The sequence below is a fragment of the Piliocolobus tephrosceles genome, chromosome 3 (assembly GCF_002776525.5).
Source record: "Piliocolobus tephrosceles isolate RC106 chromosome 3, ASM277652v3, whole genome shotgun sequence".
Taxonomy (NCBI): Eukaryota; Metazoa; Chordata; class Mammalia; order Primates; family Cercopithecidae; genus Piliocolobus; species Piliocolobus tephrosceles.
In genome coordinates this window covers 120,825,553-120,849,962 of record NC_045436.1, presented here as the reverse complement: position 1 = coordinate 120,849,962, position 24,410 = coordinate 120,825,553, and the positions used below count along the sequence as shown (strand labels likewise).

Here is a 24,410-nt window from a genome sequence, read left to right as displayed (position 1 = left end):
ACCTAAATGGTATATCCTACTACATACCTAGGATATATGGTATGACCTATTTCTCCTAGCCTACAAATCTGCACGTTACTGTATTTCATAGCGTAGGTAACTGTAACACAATGAAAATACTTGTGTATCAAAACATAGAAAAGGTATAGTAAAATATGGTATTATAGGTACCTCTTACGAATCCTACAGTCTTATGGGACAAGATTCTTTCTTGATGGATATGTCACTACGCAGCAAGTGACTGTATGCTATTTGTAATATATCACCCCCCTATCTTCACAGCTCCCCACTATCCTACAATAAACGTTTAGGCTGACTCACATTCATTCATTCTTATCCATCTGTGCCCTTTGTTCTTCTCTTTTCCTAACCATCTCCTTCATAAAAAAAGGTAGCTCCCTATCCCACTCACACAACCACATGCCCTCCCCACCCGCCCCGCCCATAGTTTGTTTCCATGCTCTTCTTGACTTAGGCTGAGCTTTCCTTCATATGCATAGCATTTTTCTTTTTTTTCATCCAACTCCTTCATGCTCATCAAGATCTAATACCCAAAAACAATTTAAAACTCACAAAGTAACCATCTCCTTTCAGACACTTTTTAACTAAAATTAATTTTATAGGTAACAGATTTGTGTATGCCACATAAAGATCCCTTAAATAATGAGCTTCTTGTGTACAATAATTCAGTATGCAGTAAGGACCTAAAAATAGTGACAACTCAGTGTTCAAAATAAGCCTGATTATTTTTCTAATAAATAGTTAAATCTTAATTCAGTTTTAAAAGATCACAATGGCAACTAAACATCATTTGCTAACCTCCTTAAAAAATACTGTTCACAACTGAACTAGTTAACTCCGAAATTGTTAGCCAAGTCAGAGTACTTACTCCACAATAGCTAAGTGACATGTTAAATCATTAAAATTATATAGATATGCCTGACATTTCAAGCAATTGTCCAATTCATTTACTGCTGTATTACTAATATACAAAACAAATCAAATACATGAAACTTCAGACTTAATACACCTTTGTTGTGTCCCACATTAGATAAAGATAGTAAATAAGGTAAGATATGCATAAGATGACGTTTTTACTTTAACACATTATTCTAAACTGGCAGCGTATTCAAAACTTCAGTTATCTATACTCAAGTGTTAATTTACCTGCAAATCCAGTCAATTTTAAAGACACCTCCCAGCATTTTAGCACTCATTCCTGCTGGAAGCACCCAGTGTATAGGAGATCCTCCATGATGTGATTCTGAAGAAAGTCTTGCAAACCCTAAGAGAATCATATCATAATATGTAGATGCTAATATAATTAATGTTTTTATATGTCCAAATTATTTTTATTCTTACCTTGAAATTTTCCACTCTCTCTGACAGAAAATATTAAGATAACACTCCTTGCAGATCTAAATGCAAGATTCAATTTCTTCTCATTTACAGGGAGCGTGGACCATACACCCTATATAAATAACATAAAGACCACAAAGTGAAATTAATTACAACTCTTTTGTGTTTCCAGTTATGTTTGCAAAAAACAAACAACAAAAAAAACTACATACTTCGGTGTGCTTTCAATTTAAGTAAGCTATAATGAAGAAAGATTTTATTTATCAGCTGTCAAAATAATAAAAACCTAAGGGAAAAAATGTAGACAATTACCAATTTTACAAAATTATTAAAGCAACTAACTAGTAAACACACGGAGATGAGGTTCAAATCTAAGGGACCAGAATTCTACATACTGAAACCAACCACCTATAATTATTTTAATATTACAACGATTTACTGTAGTAAATACATCCTGTTTGAAGGTGAACCGCAACTTAGAAGTTTGTCTTCTTGAAAAACTGTGCCTAATCAAATAATTAAAAATTACTGTATTAGTCAAGAATCTAGCATTTTTCTATTTAACTTCGTTTTTTTAAAGCAGTTTTTAAGTTCAAATTTCTATGTATCAATAGTTTGACTGAAGAGTGAAGAGGCCTATGTTCTACCTAGAGCTGGAAGATATTTGTTAATTTCTAAAGCATTTTAACCAATTCTTCATTCATAAAAGATAAAAAGAAATGGAATTACAAGGCAGATGCTATCATTCAGCTCACACCAATCTGCTCATACAAATGACATCTCATTCAAACTAAGTGCTTACAGTTGTTCCTCAGTTTCTGTTGGGGACTGGTTCCAGGGCCCATGCAGATACCAAAATCTGAGGATGCTCAAGTCCCTTATATAAAATGGCATAGTATTTGCATATAACCTACGCATATACTCCCATATACTTTAAATCACCTCTAGAATACTTTTACCTAATACAATGTAAATGCTATGTGAACAGTTGTTATACTGTGTTTAAGTTTATATTTTCTGTTGTATTATTTCTCATTCCTTTTTCTCCTATTATTTCAATCTAGTTAGTTAAATCGAAAGATGGGGAATCCTGTGGATACCAAGGGCTAAGTGTACTTCTGCCTAAATCCACTTAAGCTAGAGAGCAGGATAAGGCTATCTGGTGTACTATTTCCTTCTGTTTGTAAAGTTTTATGGGTAGTCCTTAAGTTAGAAATATAGAATATTGACAGAAATATCATTAGAAAAATGTCTAACTTTAAAGTTTCTGAAAATCAGTTGAAACTGTAGTTACTCAATTTAAACTAAGAATAGCAAAACATTATAACAGCTAGTGTAACACACAATGTATTTTTGTAGCCAAACATAAAAAGAAAATTACTATCTTACAACATCCTACAGCAACTATGCATATCCTTTTTGCAAAGTCTGGAGTGGGCCTTTAAGCTAATTCTTCCTTTTTCTTCTAAACACCAATGATCTTAATTTTAAAAAATAAAACTCTCCATACAAGAATGATTTCAAAAGAACCTCAAAGTATACATCAACCATCAACATAAAACAGTAATTGGTTAACTAGAGGTACTTTTAGAAGTGTTAGTACAATAAACGAGCCACTGAGGAAGTACAAAAACAAAAACCAACAGAAACAGGATCTTTTACAGCAAAAAGTTAAACCGTATAGCCTTCAACATTTAATATTCTGACTCCTAAAATCATCTTTAAAAAAAAAGAAAACTCAAATGACAAGTAGGCTGCCTGACTACAAACCAGATCCTAAGTGGTAACTGCAATGTAGAACTTTAAAGCCGTAATGAAAACCATAATACCTATGCTACTTGATACAAGTCTACTTTCCCATTTAAAAATTTTAATATTAGGATAGTTTCAACAGAACTGATGCTAATACCTTAGCTTTGGCAAGAGACACATTCTCATGGTTGTTACTCTTTATGAGGAAAAATCTTGCATCCTGAAGCACATATTTGAGTTTACTGGTTTGATCTGAAAAAAAGAAACCCAAATCAATTAACCACAGGCCATTATCACACAAAGGGATAAAAACTATACTAATTGAAATTAGCCCTCCACAACCCAGCTAAACTTTTAAAACAATCACCCATTCAACCTGGAAAGCTAAGCCACGACAAGTAATAAAGCAAAGCTAAGAAAAGACAACCAGCATACTGCAAGAAAGTAAACCTAACCTAGTGATGTTCCGATATATCAAATCCATATTTAAGTATGAAAATGGTTACCAAGATTTACAGATTTTCTTACTCAGATTCAATAGTGATAATAGACCATTATATACATACATAAATATACACACACATCTATATATAACACATACACACATAAACACACATACACCCATCCCATTTTGTCCAAAAACTAAAATATCCTGAAATGTTTGGTATTATTCTAAAAGATATGCAGTAAGAAGCAGACACAGAGCTTTCAATGTAAGATACTATTTTTTGCTTCATGTAATATATCGGAACATTACTACATTAAAAGCAGCTATTAATGGAGAACCAATAAGGCAAAATAATAACTGTGCAGCATGCAATGAAAACAATTTCAAATTTAAATGATACCTTTTCGGACAGCACGAACGGAAGATGATAATTTCTCATGCTTCTTTTCTGAACCTGTATTTAGCCAAAGTACATTTGTTCAGATTGAGCTTTAATAGAGATAAGACAAAATTTCTACAGTCTTGTCACATAAAATTCTCATTCAAGACAAATTATCTTCCTGGCGCACCCACACACACAAAAAAACTTCTCAATGTGTACGAGTGTTTTGCTTTTTGGGTTGTTTGGATTTTTTTAAAAGTATGTGTTTGAACAGTTTCCCACTCAGAAAACTAGTCACTGAATCATCATCTTCCAAGAAAAAAAAAGTGAAAATTCCACTTAAGCAGTAACAGAACAGGATTAAAATAATAAGAAAAAGCTTAGTTTTCTCTAGAATTATTACACTGAACATGCCAAAAATCAGTACTAATGGACATCAACAAGTTCACACTAAACTACAGCCTCCACACGCTTTCTAAAGCAGATTACATTAGAATCAAGTCAGATATGATCACAAAATGAGAATACCTGCATATGACTCTGATGCAGAGCTTCCACTTCTATCAAAAACAATTGGAGATATGCCTCTAGCTCTCTTCCTTTCCTTCTTTTTCTCATCTAAAAAGAACAAGAGTTTTTTTTTTTTTAATCACAATATAGAAACGAAGAGAAGTAATCAAACAAGAATGTATCATTAACACGTCTAGTTTTTGCATAGCCCTTATATTAGTCTGTGCTCCTCTCCTGATCCCTCAATTTCCTAAGAATGTTTTATTTTAAAAATACTGTTTTAAAAGTACAGGCATCTTATTTCTCTCATCAGTTTCAACCAAATAAAAACAAATGAAATAACTACAAAGTCAGGGCCTTAACTGGCATATATAGGTGACCTTGAATACAGTTTTCCAAGAGGTGGGAAAATTTGCAAAGCAAAAACAATTTCTTTCAAAACTGTGTCCTTTCTACACACCAGGTATCACTGTCTTAAGTCCTTATTTTTTTAAACTCCACTACCATTTTTTATCACAATTCCAATTCTGATTCTATCTTAAGAGATTTGATGAACCCCTGAACCCAAAGCTTTACAAATGGAAAAAATATATATACCATAATTAGCGATGCCCTTCTGGCTGGCACTGCTTGTTTTTGTGTCTTCTATTTCATTCTCCTTAGCCATTTCCTCCCTGGATTACTGCTCTTATTTTCAAATTCAATTTAAAATTTACCCCTACAATTTTAATGGTAGCCTGTGTATTTCTGTAAGAGAGCTGAAAATCTTCAGTAAATAGAAAAGGTTTGGATTACCTGTCATGTAAGAACCAGTCCCAAGCTTAATTTGGAAATTTATAAGCATATACATGAGGACTTGAAATGGAATTCAGCTCTCCTATCTGTTTATTTTTATCTTAATTTTACCATGATAAGCTCCTTTTACTTTTCAGCTTAGAGATAAGGGAATAAGAAGAAAAAAAATGCATGTTTATTTTTATACAAACAATCGAGAGCTGAAAAAGAATAATCAGTGGTCATGTATACAATAACCCACTATATAACGACAGCTATTTAAAAAGCTTTAAGTACTTATCTCCTTTAATTCTCAGAACAAGTTTACAAGATATTCTCATTACAGATGAAGAAACCTTGGATTAGACAAGTGGTTAGGCAACTAGACTAGGGTCCCACAGTTCCTGGGTGGCAGAACCTAGACTCAAGGGCAGGTCCTCTGGCTTGAGCAAGTAGAAAGGATGTTTTATAACTATTTCTGAAAGGAGATTACAGGTTTAACTGGTCTAGGGGGCTTTTTTCATTGTTCCTTTCAAAAGTTCTGACATGTTCTAATTTTTCCTCCATGGATATTTCTTTCAGGAGTCTAAGTATTATGAATGGATCAGATTTAGTGTAATTTGTCTCTTGTTGCTGTTAAAAAAGAATTACTTTATGGTCCAAAGTACCAAAATGGGCCTGGCGCATGCCTATAATCCCAGCACTTTGGGAAGTCGAGGCCGACGGATCACTTGACCTCAGGAATTCGAGACTAGCCTGGGCAACATAGCAAGACCTTCTTTATATAAAGACAAAACAATAATAAAAAAAATTACTAAAAAGATCTGAGATAATGCAGGGAAAATAACAGAAGAAGATCCTACTCAATTGTTTTTATATAATGCTAAACCTAGCATTAGCATTAGAAATCTCCAAGAAATTTTCATCATTTTTCATGAATAACTCCCAGTGCTCTTAAGTCTATGGCCCTCTCCCCCAGCTGTTACTCTTAGGTCAAAAGAACAATGAAAATCATCTAATAAATAAAGCGTTATCCATCAGCCTGTTGCTTTTATGAACTTAACAAAAATTCTGAGAATAAGGTAAAATGAACTGGAATCTAGAAAATTCATGACAAAGAAACTAAATTGTGATCACTTTTATCTAAAAATTGATGTCTCCTAATGAAGAAATTTCAAAACCACACCATTCTCTTTCATAAACTATTGTATAAAAAAATTTCCTGCTTATTAATATAGTACCTAAAGCATGTTCCACATTAGGGATTTTCCTTTAATAAGGAAAATAAAAATTTCAGGTATCCCTTTTAGAATAAACCTAGTCTAGTAACAGAGTTTTGATATCAAGATTTGTTATAAAACTACAGTTACCATTTAATTTGAAATGTCTTCTACACAAAAACAAAATATATCAATCAAGTTACCTTCCTATGGTATCATCTAGGAGCCTGTTACAATTGCAGATTTCTGGTCCTACCATTTAAGTAAGTTCCCTTTGTTTAATGTAAACAATACAAACATTAAAGTCTAAGAAATAATACAGATACAAAAAAGATTCCTACAACAAAATGTTCCCTACCCACGGGAGTGGTTTCACACATTCTCCATAATAAACAAACATTCAACACATACTGCTAATGAAATTTTTCTTATTATCTTAAATTATAAAAAATACATCCTATCAGTTTGCAAAAGGCATGATGGAAGCACAGAATTAAAGATTCCACAAGTTTTTACAACAAATCCAACTACTCATCCATTCCGTTTATCTCTACTTCCCTTGAAAAGCCTATCTTAACTCCCAAACCTAGAATTCTAGCGAACAAAAGGTTGAAAGCACTTCAGTTGCCAATCACTAGAAAATAACTGGCCATCTGTTCTACCTATACTGTATATAGTATAGATAGAAACCATCTATATAGTATAAATATGTAATATATATAGTATAGCCATGTACTATCTGTATGTAGTATAGGTAGAGCAGATGGCTTTATCTTCTAGTGATTGGCAACTGAAGTACTTTTCTATACTATATATATATATAAAATGTACTATTATAAATGATCAAATTCTATAATAATGGAACTGTAAATGTATTTCAAAAAATAGGAATTTTCTTACGTTTAGTACATTTTGCTTATGTAGCAATCTGGTAGCATCTTTACATAAGACAGTCATACAGTGCTCTGTAAGTACCCTAACCTCTCCTTCCTATACCCTCCCCCCAAGAAAGGTTCCCCTAAGACTAGTGCCTCCAACTATCTAACAGTCACACATTTTTGTCTCATAGGTATAGAGAGGCAGGATAGACAGCATTGAAGAAATGACTCAAGACAGCTCTTACCTGATTTTTCCACAAGAATTTTATTTATAGTCTTCGTCTCCATCTTATATCTTACACCCCAGCCCTCCTGTCGACCCTGTCTCAGCCAGTCAACTGACAGACACAGAATTAGAAGAAAAGTCCGTGCTCCCAGGGAAAAAAGAAATGATTTGTTTTGATTCTGAAGCCATATGATGGAAATCCAGGGATATTTTACCAAGGAAATACTGTAATACCCAGTGGACAGGTTTCATATGAATATACTTCAAGTACATCAGTGTTTAAATAAACTGCTGACTGGTATGAAAATCTAAGAATTTACAGAAATCTGAAATACATTTCCTTATACAGAATCAAATGGACTTGTGCTCATTTACAACACAACCAATCTGTAGCTAGGAAATGCCTTTACTAAAATATGCAAATCTTATTCAAGATTATTCAAACATATTTATAACATTCAACAGCATATAATTATAAAAGATCACAAGACAATCCTATTAATATCCCCCATCTCCTAAACAATTTTATAATTTAAACATTTTCAAGATCGAAACCTATCAAGTTTTTTTAAAGACAAACTTTTACAAATAAAAAGTAGTACCTGATCCATCTGTGCCTGAACCAGATCTGACGGACCCATCTGTGAAGGAAACAGATTCAGAACCAGAGTCACTGGCCTCACTTCGAGTGTCATAATCATTTCCCTCCTCTTTCTGGTCTCTCTCATCCTGTTCATATTCTTCTTCTTCCTCCTCCTCCTCCTCTTCTTCCTCCTCCTCCTCCTCTTCCTCCTCCTCCTCTCCATCTTCATCCACCTCTTCATCTTCTTCTGCATCTTCTTCTACCTCTTCATCTTCCTCCACATCTTCTTCCACTCCTTCCTCCTCATTCTCAGTGTTGTTGCCTTGCTCATCAGAAGAACCACTGCTGCCACTCTCATGGTCAGAGCCATATTCTTCAGAGTTCACTTCTTCCTTAGAAGACTGGCTGGATCTGCTTGCACGTCTATCCACTTCAAGCCCAATTCTCTGATGTTTAAAGAAAAAGGGGATCAGCAGTCATATAAAAGACAAGGTCAGGGTGAATAAACAGTTCTAAAGCCTCAAAAAGAATGGCTTTCTGTTTTATATCTGCAATAATATTTACTACCTCAGAACCATCTGGCGTAGGAGATTTGGCCCTCCTTTCAGGATCCCTTTTCCGGACACAGGTTTTTTCAGGTTGATTCTTGTAAGGTTCTCTGGAGGCACTACTTGATAGACGAATTTTCCGATCAGCATCTAGACGCTTGTTTCTTTCAGATCTTTGATATTCCTCATTTTTATACTCTGTGACTGACTTTCCTTTTGTACTAACTATTCGTTTGTTATTGCTAGCGGATGATGAGCTCAGTGGCTTAGAAACCAGTTGTCTTGAATGGACAGAAGGCTTTTGTCGTTTGGTATCAGTAGATTCCATTCGATCACTTTTTCTTTTTGATCCTTTAAAATACAAAAAAAAAAAAAAAAAGTAGTAGTAGTATTTGTAGTATATTCCATTTATTTCACCAAAGATTGACGATAATATACATCAGGAAGGGGGGAAAAGGCCTCATTTCTTTAAAAGTCTTCTGAAAGATTTCTGCTCCAGAGTTAATTAATCTAAAAGAAAATATAGCTTTCAACTACGGGAATAAATCCATATATTTGAAAAGTTTCATGTATTAGAAAAAAACAGATTATCCCCATTCATATGGATATCAGTTTGTTATGTACATTTAGTGTTAACTACCTCAAAGAACAAGTACAAAAAAGCACTTAAGTCATTTTCTTAAGAAACTGAATCTCCTCTATTTATACTGTTATTTCAAAAATAATAGAACTCTTACATACCCTTTTTCTCGTTTTTATCTTGTTCACTCTCTGGATTATACAGTTCATCATCTTGTTCTGGTACTTCAGTCAAAATATCATCTAGAACATTAAGTTCTCCATCTGCAAATCAAATTAAAAATTAATAGGGAAAAATCACTATCATTAAGCATGTACTTTTGAGTACTTACTAAGCGTGAGGCCACAAGTGCCCAGGGAGCTTTTACTTCACTTTTACATAAAAAAGCATTAGTTTTATTTCAGAATCAAGACACAAGATTAATTTCTATAAAACAATAGAGGGTAAAGAATTGGCCAGTCATGGGGGCTCATGCCTGTAATCCCAGCATTTTGGTAGGCTGAGGCAGGCCAATCACTTGAGGCCAGGAGCTCAAGACCAGCCTGGCCAACATGGCAAAACTCTGCTCTGCTAAAAATATAAAAATTAGCAGGGCGTGGTGGTACATGCCTTTAACCCCGGCTACTCGGAAGGCTGAGGCACAAGAATCACCTGAACCCGGGAGGCAGAGGCTGCAGTAAGCCAAGATCATGCCACTGCACTCCAGCCTGGACGGTAAGAGTTGAGTGTCTCAAAATATATATACATACACAGATACACACACACACACACACATACACATACACACACAGAGAGAAAGAGAAGTCTGGGCTATCTGGTCTACAAAGCCAGGAGTATACATCTCAGAAGGCATGAAAAGATATATTGGAGCATAAAAAGAAAATGTAAGAATGTCTCTATTTTTACCTCATTCTTAAATTTCTAAAATTTCTGATGGCTTAAAAATGTGTACAATAAATTAGTAGAGAAATACATATGTACAACCTATAAATACACATTTACCAAAAATGTGCACTCCACAATTACAAAGAGAAAACAACTTTACAGTGGAGAAATGTCGCACAGGCCAAATTAACCAGATAATTAAAGTTAACATTACCAGTAATGAGACAAATCAACATCATGGACCCCCCGTTACAATGCTCTGAGAACAGAACTAAGCTTTTGTAATGTTCTATGCAAAATGGAAAAGCTGAACCTACATGAGGAAAAAAATCAGACAAACCCAAAGTAAAGGGTATCCAAATATGTCACTAGTCATGAAACGAAGAGTAAGAACTATTACATATCAAAGCAGACTAGAGAAGCATGAAAACTGAACACAGCCCACAATATTGGATAACTGGAAAAACTGGTGAAATCTGAATAGTTTATATCAACGTAAATGTATCCCATTTAACGTGTTTATCAACGTTATTTGGTGAACTCGAACATTTGCACGTCTATTTCCTCATCTACTAAGTAATGAATTATTAAACATGTCTTATTCTATATGATTTGTATATATATTTTTAAAATAATAAAATTTTAAAGTGACAAAATATTTTTAAAGAGTAGTAAGCATTGGTTAATATTAGTTGTCTTGAAAAAGGTTAAGTATCAACGTTATTTTTCTAATTTTGACTGTACTATGGTTAAGGTCAAAGAAAGTCCTTATAAGACATATTTAAGTATTCAGGGACAAAGCTGTATTATGTCTAAAACTTACAAATGGTTCAGGAAAAAGTGTGCACACACGCACGTACACACACAGACACACAGAATGAGACAAACGTGACAAAATGCTAACATTCGCAGAATGTGGCTGGACACTAAAAGAAAATTCTTCACACTGCACTTGTAGCTATTATGCTTATGTGAAATTATGTCAAAAAGGAAGTTAAATGAAAAATTATCAATGCGCTATATAATAAAAAAACGTTTAGAGCCTGCTGGTGTGGACTGTAAAAGCATAAAACTTACTCAGACAAGGGAACTATGACTATATTGACATATTCAATGATCATGAAAGCATAAAACTCAGTTTTGTCCCCACTTCCACCTTGTCCAACAAGACAAACCTTAGAAATACACACAAATACCATTTTAAATTTTAAAATAATGTACTAATGCTAATAGTAAATGTTTAAACATTAACTATTCCAATACCACAAAAATTTTTCCAAATTTAAGTTGTGCCAAAGAGGAAGTATAAAGCAATGAAAACTGATGAGACAGAACAATTATATTTGTGGCTTCAGGGAAAAAACAAAGCCCACTTGAATTACAGCAAGGTCTATTAATTAACCTGGGGGCTATAAACAGGTTAAATGGGATTCAAATTTTCCCCAAAGTGGGAAAGACATCAGTGACTGAAGAGAATAGTTAATACAAATGATAAGAAGGTTACACAGGGAATGGAAAAGATAACAGTTTCCTTTACATTTGAAGACAGACACAGTCTAAAGATATCTGAAAACTACTATGTCTGGAATAGCAAAATTGATTATTTTGGGTGGTACCAATGCTGATATGTACTTTCTATCATTTTTCTAAAATGAAAACAGGTTACATGGGTTATTTTTGTTTACTTTTTAAAAATCTTATTTAAAATCCAGACATGTCAAACAAAAAAGCTTCTCTCATCATCTAGATTCATGTTTTTGCTAAGACAAAATTCCTTCAAGATCTGAACGGTGGCAAACACCATTTTTGGACTCTACATCATAAATTAAAAAAAAAAATAGTTTGATAGAAATCCACGTTTTACAGATGTTTAATAAGTACTGGGTCAAAGCTCATTAATCAATAAAAAAGTAGATCCAACAGGTCTTCACAGAATCAAATACATTTGCAGAAAACAAAAAGAAAAAATTTAAGACTATCAAATGAGCCAGGCACGGTGGCTCAAGCCTGTAATCCCAGCACTTTGGGAGGCCGAGACGGGCGGATCACGAGGTCAGGAGATCGAGACCATCCTGGCTAACACGGTGAAACCCCGTCTCTACTAAAAATACAAAAACTAGCTGGGCGAGGTGGCGGCCGCCTGTAGTCTCAGCTACTCGGGAGGCTGAGGCAGGAGAATGGCGTAAACCCGGGAGGCGGAGCTTGCAGTGAGCTGAGATCCGGCCACTGCACTCCAGTCCGGGCGACAGAGCAAGACTCCACCTCAAAAAAAAAAAAAAAAAAAAAAAAAAGACTATCAAATGAAATAGGCAAATATAATGCTATACAAATCTTTTCATAAAATCACTAGCTCTTATTTGGAAATATCACCCCCGAACCCTGAACATTTATATATTATACACTTTAGACATGCTAAATTTAATACAGAATGAATTTTGCAGAATGTTAATTTAAATAAATTTAAGTTTCAAAGACACTTAAAGCCTGGTTTTCCTATAAAAGGGGGTATTACTGTTTTAAAAAGTTTTAATGAATTCAAATTCAGACACTGGTTGCAGTTTTAGAAAGCACCTACAACCTTTTTCAAGACAACAAATATGAACCAATGCTTACTACTTTTTAAAAATACTTTGTCGGCCGGGCGCGGTGGCTCAAGCCTGTAATCCCAGCACTTTGGGAGGCCGAGACGGGTGGATCACGAGGTCAGGAGATCGAGACCATCCTGGCTAACACGATGAAACCCCGTCTCTACTAAAAACTACAAAAAACTAGCCGGGCAAGGTGGCGGGCGCCTGTAGTCCCAGCTACTCGGGAGGCTGAGGCGGGAGAATGGCGTAAACCCGGGAGGCGGAGCTTGCAGGGAGCTGAGATCCGGCCACTGCACTCCAGCCTGGGCGACAGGGCGAGACTCCGTCTCAAAAAAAAAAAAAAAAAAAAACTTTGTCACTTTAAAATCTTATCTTTTTAAAAATATATCATATATACAAATCATATAAAATAAGGCATGTTTAATCATTCATTACTTAGCAGATAAAGAAACAGAAGTGCAAATGTTCAAGTTCACCAAATACACTTTTCTAATAACAAACAGATATTAGTATGAAGTTCTGGCTTTACAAATCTACAGTTAAATTAGATGGGGAACAATAAAAGCACCTTTAACCAAAGTATAAAGAACGCAAATGCAAAATATTAAAATGACATACATACTAGAACATAAATTTCAAATCAGTGCACCAGAAAGCTCTATATCTTTAACATTACAACATTTAAAATCTACTGAAATATTCAAAATCAACTATAACATCCTCCCTTAAATGATGTATACACTTTTATCCATATTACAGTCCATAAAATCAATAAACTGGTTTTACCACAAACTGGCAAACTAAAACCTACAGGATAAACGTGGCCCACTGCCTGTTTAGAATGGCCTGCAAGAATGGTTTTTACATTTTTAAGGTGCTTATTAACAAGGAAAAAAAAAAAAAAAGCAAAGAATATGTCAGAAAACACTTACAGCTCACAAAGCCTATCTGGCCCTTTACAAAAAGTTTTGCCACCCCTGACAAAATACAAATGACCAAATTTTAAGTTACTTTTCTCCATCACTGAAACTCCTTATATATACACTGGAATATGATATACAAGGGAAAAAGTCTTGGAGGTTAAGAAAATACAGGTTATAGCTTACATTTAGGTATCAGGAAATTCCCAGTCTTTCTGAGTTCAATTCTTCACCTCTCTTAAGAGGCACTTAAAAAAGATCAGTTTTGGGGACAGGAAAAGGAGGACATTTGAATCTTCTATGAGTTTTCAACTTTTAAGACTCCCCTTCCTTATCACTATCAGACTTTAAGAGGTTGCCTGCCCCAATCCTCTTGCTAATGGGCTACATGATATATATAAAACCTGGTCCAGAACACAAAACAAAATCCCTTCTTCAACAAAACAGGTATGGTATATACATACATGTTCTAATTTTCTACTGCTGTGTAAGATGATCACCCTAAAACTTGACTTAAAACAGTAACATTTTTCATTATGACTCATGGTTCCAGGGCTGGACCTGGGTCTCCCATGTGGCTGCTGTTAAATGGGGCTAGGGCTTGGGCTGAAATCATCTGAAGCCTTGTTCATTGACAAGTCTGGCTGATGTCTAGGCTGGGAAGATTCAAAGCTGGAGCCTCTCCAATTCTCTCTGTGTGATTACTCATTACTATGGCAGCCACAGAGTAGGCAGACCTCTTACATGGTAGTTTAGGACACTCGTGTCCCAACAGAGAAAGGACCAGGGAGAAATCCAGCAACACTATCACAGTATTTATTCATCACAAAAGCTTACTCTAATAAGGGGACACATACTCTAATCACTGTTGACAGAAGTGTCATATATAATACATGACAGATGTTTCCAAAATGACTATAGTTTTAAGGATAAATATTTTAATTATATAAGTGAAGTGCATTTTTAGTAACAAAAAAATTCATTTAAATAGGTCAGTGTTAAAGCTTATAGTATTAAGTTATAAAGCTAATATAAACTGCTTCCTCTGGCCATATCCTTCACTGACTTGAAAAAGTACACCTTCCATACATTTTAATTCTTTTTTTTAAAGTAGAATGAATTACAAAAGCAGAAATATTTTAATACTCTCACAAGTTACTGCTATTAAAGATTACAATCATCACTGGCATATCCATTTTTAAGAATTATCTCTTTAAGATATGAAGTAATATCCACTAGTTCCAGGTTGACTTTCTTTAACCTACCTGAACAAATGTTTTTAACCATTTCCTTTGTCCTGAAATTTAACATTATTGATATTCTATATAAATAGAAATATATATACTTTCAATTACTTCACAATAGTTTGATAGTAGCATCCCAACCCAAGAATAATAACAGTAAACAAAGATTAGAAATGCCAGGTTACAAAAAGGTCTATGAACATACAATTCATGCACTACAAAAATCCTAATTTCTATGACACAAAGCACTTCACATTGAAATTTTTTTTAGATGTCTATATAGAGAACTATACAGACATTAAAAATAACTTTTTTTTTTTTTTTTGTAGACGGAGTCTCGCTCTGTCACCCAAGCTGGAGTGCAATGGCACAATCTGGGATCACTGCAACCTCCACCTCCCAGGTTCAAGTGATTCTCCTGCCTCAACCTCCCGAGTAGCTAGGATTACAGGCGCTCACCACACCATGCCCAGCTAATTTTTGTTATTTTTAGTAGGGACAGGGTTTTGCCATGTTGTCCAGGCTGGTCTCAAACTCCTGACCTCAGGTGATCCACTTGCCTTGGCCTCCCAAAGTGTTGGGATTACAGGCATGAGCCCGGCCTTTAAAAATCACTTTAAATCTCTAAAAAAAAAAAAAAAAATTTTTTGAGACAGACTTGCTCTGTTGCCCAGGCTGGAGTGCAGTGATATGATCTCAACTCACTGCAACCTCCACCTCCCAGGTTCAATCAATTCTCCCTGCCTCAGCCTCCCAAGTAGCTGGGATTACAGGCACCCGCCACCAGGCCCAGCCAAATTTCTGTATTTTTAGTAGAGAAGGGTTTTTGCCATGTTGGCCAGGCTGGTCTCGAACTCCTGACCTCAGGTTAAAATCTATAAAATTTTGTTCCAAAATTAAGATGTCACAAAAAGATGGATTTTTTTATAATGTGCCAGTGCAACAAATAAGCTTAATAAAACAATCCTACATTAAACAGTATTTACATTTAGAGTTAAAATTCAAATCCATCCAAAAGTTTTATACTAGCAGTCTATAGAATAAACTCAGCTCTTGAATGTTGTTTTAAAAAATTCTAAGGATTTAATATGAGAACCTGCTTAAAAAAATACTACTTGATTATTAGGGGCCCAGATTCTCACCTGAAAACAACCAGCTGGAGTAGTCTAGTCTTCAGTTAAGACACAGAGAAGGTAACATATGTCAAAGATTTGCATGAGACAATCTGGGTTTGTATCTGGTGAATCAGTGTATTTACTATCACTACCTGAACAAAGAGCATGCTGGCTCTTTAAAAAAAGACAAAACAAAAAACCCATGATACTATTACCTAATGTATTAAGCAAGTACTTTATCTGCCAGATTCTGGCATGCACACATATCTGCAAACCCTGCATAACATTGATCTTAAACTTCAAAAAAACCCAAGGCTCAGTTTCATATACTAAGGCACAGGAACATCAAACTGGTTTTAGTATACAATATATAATACTTTGGGAAAGAGGAGGAAAGCTAAAGGGGACAATCCTACTCAAAGATTAACTTCCTTGACAGTTGCAAGCACTGTGTTGTCAGATCTTCCACATTTTCAAGAGGACTCTGAAACCCAGATATTTGGAATTGCATGACTTTTAAGTGCTGCCTCAATTAAAAACGAAACAGTTGGCTGCTAGATTCCATAGCTGGCTGCTAGATTCCTCCGTGAAAGTATAATCATGTGTGAATGTTTTGTATTAATATTATAATCACAAACTATTAGCAAAATGAGTTCTGAGGTAAAGGTATAGATTCCCAGGATATAGGAAGTAAACAAGGATATAAAAAGAGTAACAGGTCGGGCATGGTGGTTCACACTTGTAATCCCAGCATTTTGGGAGGCCAAGGCAGGTGTATAGCTCGAGCTCAGGAGCATGAAATCAGCTTAGGCAACGTGACGAAACCCCATCTCTACAAAAAACACAAAAATTAGTGGTGCGCACCGCACCTGTACTATCAGTTACACAGGAAGCTGAAGTGGGAGAATCACCAGAGTCTGGGAGGTCGCGGCTGCAGTGAGCCCTGATCGCACTACCGCACAACAGAGTAAGTTGTGCAGTAGTGCCTGGACAACAGAATAAGACCCTGTCTCCCCACAACCAAAAAAAAAAAAAAATCATCATTATTTTTAAAGCCTGTTCAAAAACTGACAAGATGTTAGAAATAACAAAGCTAGGCCGGGCGCGGTGGCTCAAGCCTGTAATCCCAGCACTTTGGGAGGCCGAGACGGGCGGATCACGAGGTCAGGAGATTGAGACCGTCCTGGCTAACTCCGTGAAACCCCGTCTCTACTAAAAAATACAAAAAAAAAAAAACTAGCCGGGCGAGGTGGCGGGCGCCTGTAGTCCCAGCTACTCGGGAGGCTGAGGCAGGAGAATGGCGTGAACCCGTGAACCCGGGAGGCGGAGCTTGCGGTGAGCTGAGATCGGCCACTGCACTCCAGCCTGGGCGACAGAGCGAGACTCCGTCTCAAAAAAAGGAATAACAAAGCTAGCTGTTTGTTGCTTGGCTGGGGGATATTTGTTTTAGGTAAACATGGAAACTTAAAATTTACCATAATCTTTACATTCTTGTCCACGAAGGTCACAAACCTTAACTCCAGGGATACCAGGGTAGAAAATTAACCTTTATCTGGGACAATCATTTTTTACTGCAGAAGCTTCTGGGTCAGAAGACTGCACTATTTATTAAGATGTGAGGTTCCAGCATCAGACTAAGATTTAGTATTTAAAAAAAGTTAAATATTAAATATATTACACATTTTGTTTTCTAACACAAGGTACCAAAATAAATTATATTTTAACTCATTTAATATAATTTTAGTGGGATCTGGCAATGAAGCAAGATTACTAGAACCTCCCCCTTCTATATCTTGTAATGTACATTGTACGTTTAGACTAGTTTCTCAGTTTTTGTCATTCAAAATTCTCATTCCTCCAAATGAAGTTTAAAAACTTGGATTTCCCATCCAAAATTGCTGTCTTCTAAAAAATATACAATTTAAGTGCAAAGAAAGCATTTAAAATTTTCTACCTTACTTCTCCTATAGATAAAATGAATATATTGGAATATCAATTACATACTCTATGCTTTACACAGCCCAAACTAAAGTGAACCAGGAAAGGCAATTTTATCCTAAGAAATTACTATAGCGAGAGCCATAGTATATACACAGTCATCATGTGCCACAACATTTTGGTCAATGATGAAATGCATATATAAACGACAGTGGTTCCATTAATATTATAATGCCTCACCTTTATCATTTTGATATTCAGATACACAAATGCTTCCCATTGTGTTACTACTGCCTACAGTAGCATGCTGTACAGATTTGTTGCCTAGGGACAATAGGCTATATCATACAGCCTAGATATGTAGTAGGTTATACCACCTAAGTTTGTGTAAACACACTATGATAACACAACGAAACCACCTAACAATGCCCACCTTCACTGTTAAATGACACATAACTGTATGTGTGTGCACAAGACTCTGTGGGTGTGTATATATATATTTGTATATGCCTGCATGTAACCGTGTGTATAACAGCTGGGCATGGTGGCTCATGCCTGTAATTCCAGCACTTTGGAAGGCTAAGGCAGGCAGATCGCTTAAGCCTAGGAGTTCAAGATCATCCTGGGCAACATAGGAAGACCTCATCTCTACTAAAAATAAAAAATTAGCTGGGCATGCTGGTACACACCTATAGTCCCAGCTACTAGAGAGGCTGAGATGGGAGGATCACTTGAGCCCTGGGAGGTTGAGGCTGCAGTGAGCCATGACTGCCCCCACTGCACTCTGGCCTACGAGACAGAGGCTGTCTGAAAACAACAACTGTGTGTATATATACAGTAGTCCCTCACTTATCCAAGGTTTTGCTTTTGAGGGTTTGTTACCCCCAGTCAATTGAGTCAATCACTGTCCAAAAATACAAAAATAGAAAATTCCAGAAATAAACAATTTATAAGTTTTAAACTGCGCGCTAAGTAGTGTGATGAAGTTATGCACCGTCCCACTCTGTCCTGCCTGGGAAGTGAATCATTCCTTTGGTCAACAAATATTTGCATTACATATGTTACCTGCCATTAGTCATTTAGCTAACTGTCTCGGGTAGTAGATCAACTGTTCACATATGGCAGTGCCAATGTTCAAAGTAACCCTTATTTTACTTAATAATAGGCCCAAAGCACAAGAGTAGTGATGATGGCATATTGTAATGACTGTTCTACTTTATTACTGTTGTGGCTGATCTCTTACAGTCCCTAACTCATAAATTAAACTTCGTCATAGACATGTACATATAGAAAAAAAACACAGTATATATAGAATTTAGCAATATCCATTGTTTCAGGTATCCACTGTGGGTCTTAGAACATACTTATCGGCGGGGCGCGGTGGCTCAAGCTTGTAATCCCAGCACTTTGGGAGGCCGAGGTGGGCGATCACGACGTCAGGAGATCGAGACCATCCTGACTGACACAGTGAAACCCCGTCTCTACTAAAAAATACAAAAAATTAGCCGAGCGTGGTGGCGGGCGCCTATAGTCCCAACTACTGGGAGGCTGAGGCGGTAGAACTGCAAGAACCCGGGAGGCGGAGCTTGCAGTGAGCCGAGACCGCGCGACTGCACTCCAGCTTGGGCGACACAGCGAGACTCCGTCTCAGAAAAAAAAAAAAAAAAAAAAAAAGAACATACTTATCAGGAATAAGGCTGGTAGAGTTTGGGGGTGGGGGGAAAAGTGTTGTATAACTTAAACTGAGAAACTCTTAGCTTTGGTTATCACACTGCACATGTCATATAACCAATCAGTTAACGAAGTCCAACCTGGTAAATATTCAAGGTACTGAAACACAATTACTGTATACAAAGAACTCAGTGAACAAGACAGATGTACTCTGGGCCCTCAGGGAGCTTCCAGTTGGGTAATGTAGAAAACATGTTATTTTTAATGCAGTAACTCATTACACATTACTCATACACGTTTTGGATAGATTATTTTTTAACTGTTCTTTGTAGGAAACTTTGTAAAAGCTTAATAAAATTTATACAAGGTGTCTGCAATAACAGAAAAGATGCACATTTCCTCCTTATATAGAAAAATGGCATTTAATATTAGTTAACATCAACATTGCAACACCTTTCAAATCCAGTTTACTGGGCAAATTATCACCACAGGAATCACAGGGACCTAGCAATCTGCCCAGGTATATGGCTTTCAGCTTCTAGGTATGAATATTATAGAAGCATCATTATAGATTATAGAAATTAATGTCTTTATTACCCAGATAGGTGCAAAACCCATAATTCAAGAACTCTATGAACAGGAGCCTTTTCACTGTTCTGTGATTAATTGCCAATTTCTGCAACTTAGACTCATTCGTTATCAAGATCTTAAACCATTTATGGAATCACTTGAAAAGGAACTTAACGTTTGTGACATGACTGAGATTTTTAGAGGGTTTATCCTTATAATTTCCTGTTTCATAGGCAATAAAGCACTTAGAGTACCATTTTTCCTTAAGAGAGGAAGAGCCAAGTATTGATTCTAACTATAAAGCTAGGCGTGCAATGATGATCAAGTAAATGATACAACCTGTAGGTTACCTAGAACTCTCCCAAAACGAAATAAACAATTCCAGTAGGTAAGTGCTAGTTCTCCATGCAGCCCAGAAACAATCTTTGTTCTAAACTATAAAGTACTTACATAAACTTTTTAAATAAAGTTGTTATGAAAATTAAATTAAAAAAAAAAAACTAAGCAAACGTGAGGCAAAGAACCTTCTCAAAAGTGGGGAAACGTATCCTATGTATAGAAAACAGGTGACATCACTCCTTCCCAATAATAGCTATACAGTCTATGCATTTGTATTGCATTATCACCACTAAATCATTTCTAAAGCAAAACTTTTAAAATCATCTACTTTTCTTCTTCAATGTGCATTACTGCGTCTACTCTATCAATGACTTGTAAATATTTTCACCTTAGACAACGAATTCTTGAGAAGTACTGAATTTTACTTATGTTTGTGTTTGGTTCATTTCGTCCACCACAACCACTACAGACTCCCATATCCACAGCTCATAAATTACAATCAGATGTTTGCTGAATACTTACTAATTAAGAGTACGTATTTTTAATAACTGAGTTAACTAAGTAAAAGCAGTTTCTTTTACTCACTAACACCATGCAATCCTATGTTCACATTCCTTCTGGATTTCTCAGAAAAAACAAAAAACAAACCCAGGGAGATTTTTTAGCATTTAGTTTAATGATGGAACATCAAACTGCTATAACCTAATCAAAGAACTGCTTTAGGATAAGGGCAGTATCTTAAACATATTCCCACCCACTCCACTTTCCAAGCCTGTCTCTATCCTAGGGCAGTTCACTAAAGCATGAAGACCCTCCTGATGTAGAAACCAGAAAAATGAAGAAAAAAGGATCACAGGCCTAAGTAACTTGACTCTAGAGCCCACTTAACAAACCCCCACAAAAATCTCCCAAATCATTTAGGCACACAGAAGAGATGTGTGAGACACAGAGCAGCGACCGTTGTCATATTATCAACTAAAATCTTTCCAAGGCTATTATGTTAATCTTAGGGTTGAAAAAGATCTTAAAGCAGCATTTAATCTAAACCACTCTCCAGACAGATATTGATCTAGGACCTACATTAACATCTCTAGGGCTTGGGAATTTAGTATATCTTTCCATTATAGCAACATCAGTTCTCCCTACATTTCACTGAAATTTATCCCTCCAACTCTCTGTAACTTGCATCCATTTGTTTCTGACTGTACCCTCTGGGACCTACACACGTTTTTCTAGCATAATAGACCCAGGATTTCTTTGCCAGCCTATGTCACATAGTTATCTTTCCAAACTAAGTATTCGTTTTTCCAAGTACTATGTTTTTCCAAAATGAGTATTCGAGGAACAAAACGGCTAGTTCCTGTTGCCTATGGAACAGGAACAGCCAGAAGTTATTTGCAGATATTTCTCAAGATTAATAATCTGCCAGTGCCACTTCTTAAACATGCTCACTTACCACACTACCAGTGTGATCGTGGCATTAGGGGTTCTCAAATTTTAGTCTAACAGAAATGGTTGTCCTGAAAATACGCATTACATCTGCATGATCCTACCAGGAAATAAACCTAGGAGCTTGCAACTCAGAAAGGGCCCCTCTCAGCCCAAGACAGCTAAACGGAAAATCAAGCGTGAAATCCGGATCAAAGAAAAACCCTACCGAGATGAAACGTTAGGCCATATGGAGACCGAGGACGAAAGGGCAGGCCTGGTCTCCGCCAAGGAGTCCAAGTGTCTCGGTGGGGGCGACCGGCTCCCCAACGAGGCAAACTAACCTCCCCAACCCCCACTCCCGCCCCGCAACGACGACCACTGCTCCATCACTCCACTCCCGAGCCCCAGCCTCGCCTCCGCCCGTCACCTTTCTCCGCACTAACCTTTCTCCTCCCGACTGTCGGCCGCCATTGCTCCCCTTCGGTTTCCGCCGCTGCCGCCGCCGCTGCCGCTTAGACGCGACTCGCGCGGGTGCCGCAGCCGCGGCAGAAGCACGGGCCCGTCCGTCAGTCCGTCCGCCCGGCTGCGCGCGTCGCACTTGGCCTCTTTAACGCTCAGCCTTCTCGACTCTTCCCTCTTTTTCCCTTTCTCCCTTCCTTTCACTCCAGCTTCCAGCGGCCTAGGCCCAGCCTTCTCGTTAGGGCTCAGACTCGAGCGAGGGTATGGGGGAGGGAAGGGAAACAGATGGCGACGGCGGGCGGCGCTAAAATGGAGCCTGCTTCCTGCGCGAAACAATCCCGCTCCCGAAATGCCGTGCGCTGTTTACGCTTCGTTCCTCTCTGGGAACGTCACAGTGCGGAGAGGGGCGGGGAAGCGGGACGTGCAAAAGAACGTGACTTGACGTCAGCGCGTCACCCCGCTGCCCTCAACCCACTGGTACCTGGAAGGAGTCTTATGCAGAGATTAGGTTGCCCAGGTTGTTCATGGAGTTCCAGCTGTGCTGGCTATACCCGGATGGCGCAATTTTCCAACCTGAAACTCTTAGTGGAGTGCCTGCCAGGCTTTCTTAGCTAGAGTCGCTCTAAAGGACTCCTGATTCAGTTCGGGAAATCGGAGTCTTATTTAGGACAAGTCTGGGTGAATCCTTTATGTTTACCAGATGTGCTTTCTTAGTTGGGGTTCCACTCTTACTCAAAGGCAATGCAGCATGCAGCCAGCTCCTTTGTAGTCACAAAAGCCTACTAGTTTTTGTTCAAGAGGGATTCTCGCTCCGCTGGAGTGTAGCGGCGCCATCTCGGCTCACTGCAACCTCCGCCTCCCGGGTTCAAGCGATTCTCCTGGCTCTGACTCCCGAGTACCTGGGATTACAGGCGCGCGCCACCATGCCCAACTAATTTTTTTAATTTATAGTAGAGACGGAGTTTCACCATGTTGGCCAGGATGGTCTCGATCTCTTGACTTCATGATCCACCCACCTCGGCTTCCTAAAGTGCTGGGCTCACAGGTGTGAACCACCACGTCCGTCCTAGGTTTGTTTTTAATTGGGGAAAGAATTGTATCGTAATATGTCTTTGTAATTAACAACTAATGTAAACATGTATCAAGGCCCTGGGGCACAAAATTGATTGAAGCAGACCATCCAGGAATCGAAACTACAGAAGAAATGACCAATAGATACATAACTACATAGTGTGGTAAAAATCTGCAAGAGAAACTTGCTTAAGATTCATTGTCCAATGGAAAGAAAATCTAATGTTGCTTCCCTGAACTATAACTGAATTATAAGGGTAAGAAAAATCTGCAAAAAGGTAACTAACTTTGTTATATGAAGACAAACTGGCAAACTAATTGCATATTCAGAGAAAGACAAGTAGTCTAGAAGTCTAGAATGTGGTACCACTTTTTTTTTTTCTTGAAACTTGGTCTCACTGTCACACAGGCTGGAATGCAGTGGTGTGATCGTGGCTCACTGCAACCTTGGGCTCAAGTGATCCTCCCACCTTAGCCTCCCCGGTAGATGGAACTACAGTCATGCTCCACCACACCCGGCAAATTTTTTGCATTTTTTGTGGAGATGGTGTTAGCCATGTTGCCCAGGCTAGTCTCTAACTCCTGGGCTCCAGCAGTCTTCCCACCTCGGCCTCCCAAAGTGCTGGGATTACAGGTGTGGAGCCACCAGGACTGGTCCTGTTTCTAGGACCTTAATTGGACATTAATTTGAATATATGAACACACACACACCACACACACACATTAAATAATATCTAATGATCCTGAGGAATTGCTATTTGTATTTTTAGTTGTAATAAGTTTTTTTTTTTTAAGAATTTCTTACAATTTCATGATTCATACGAAAATATTTGCAGGCCAGGTGCAGTGGCTCACACCTGTAATCCCAGCACTTTGGGAGGCTGAGGTGGGCAGATCACCTGAGGTCAGGAATTTGAGA

The 24,410-nt window shown here is 37.3% G+C and overlaps 1 protein-coding gene across 3 annotated transcripts in view; it reads right to left on the bottom strand.

Annotated features, from left to right (window-relative positions):
• Positions 1-22,787, bottom strand: part of YTHDC1 (YTH domain containing 1) — a 38,456-nt gene extending 15,669 nt beyond the window's left edge. For 2 of the 3 annotated variants that reach the window (XM_023232134.2, XM_023232135.2), the window contains exons 1-9: positions 22,405-22,787; positions 9,422-9,523; positions 8,700-9,031; positions 8,152-8,578; positions 4,470-4,559; positions 3,960-4,013; positions 3,269-3,363; positions 1,363-1,471; positions 1,168-1,285 (exon numbers count right to left, since the gene is read on the bottom strand). In XM_023232134.2, coding sequence (XP_023087902.1) covers positions 1,168-1,285; positions 1,363-1,471; positions 3,269-3,363; positions 3,960-4,013; positions 4,470-4,559; positions 8,152-8,578; positions 8,700-9,031; positions 9,422-9,523; positions 22,405-22,432 — 1,355 coding nt within the window. In that variant the 5' untranslated portion in view covers positions 22,433-22,787. The remainder of the gene's footprint in view (positions 1-1,167; positions 1,286-1,362; positions 1,472-3,268; positions 3,364-3,959; positions 4,014-4,469; positions 4,560-8,151; positions 8,579-8,699; positions 9,032-9,421; positions 9,524-22,404) is intronic. The other variant, XM_023232136.2, reaches the window with a different exon arrangement.
• Positions 22,788-24,410: the final 1,623 nt, after the last annotated feature.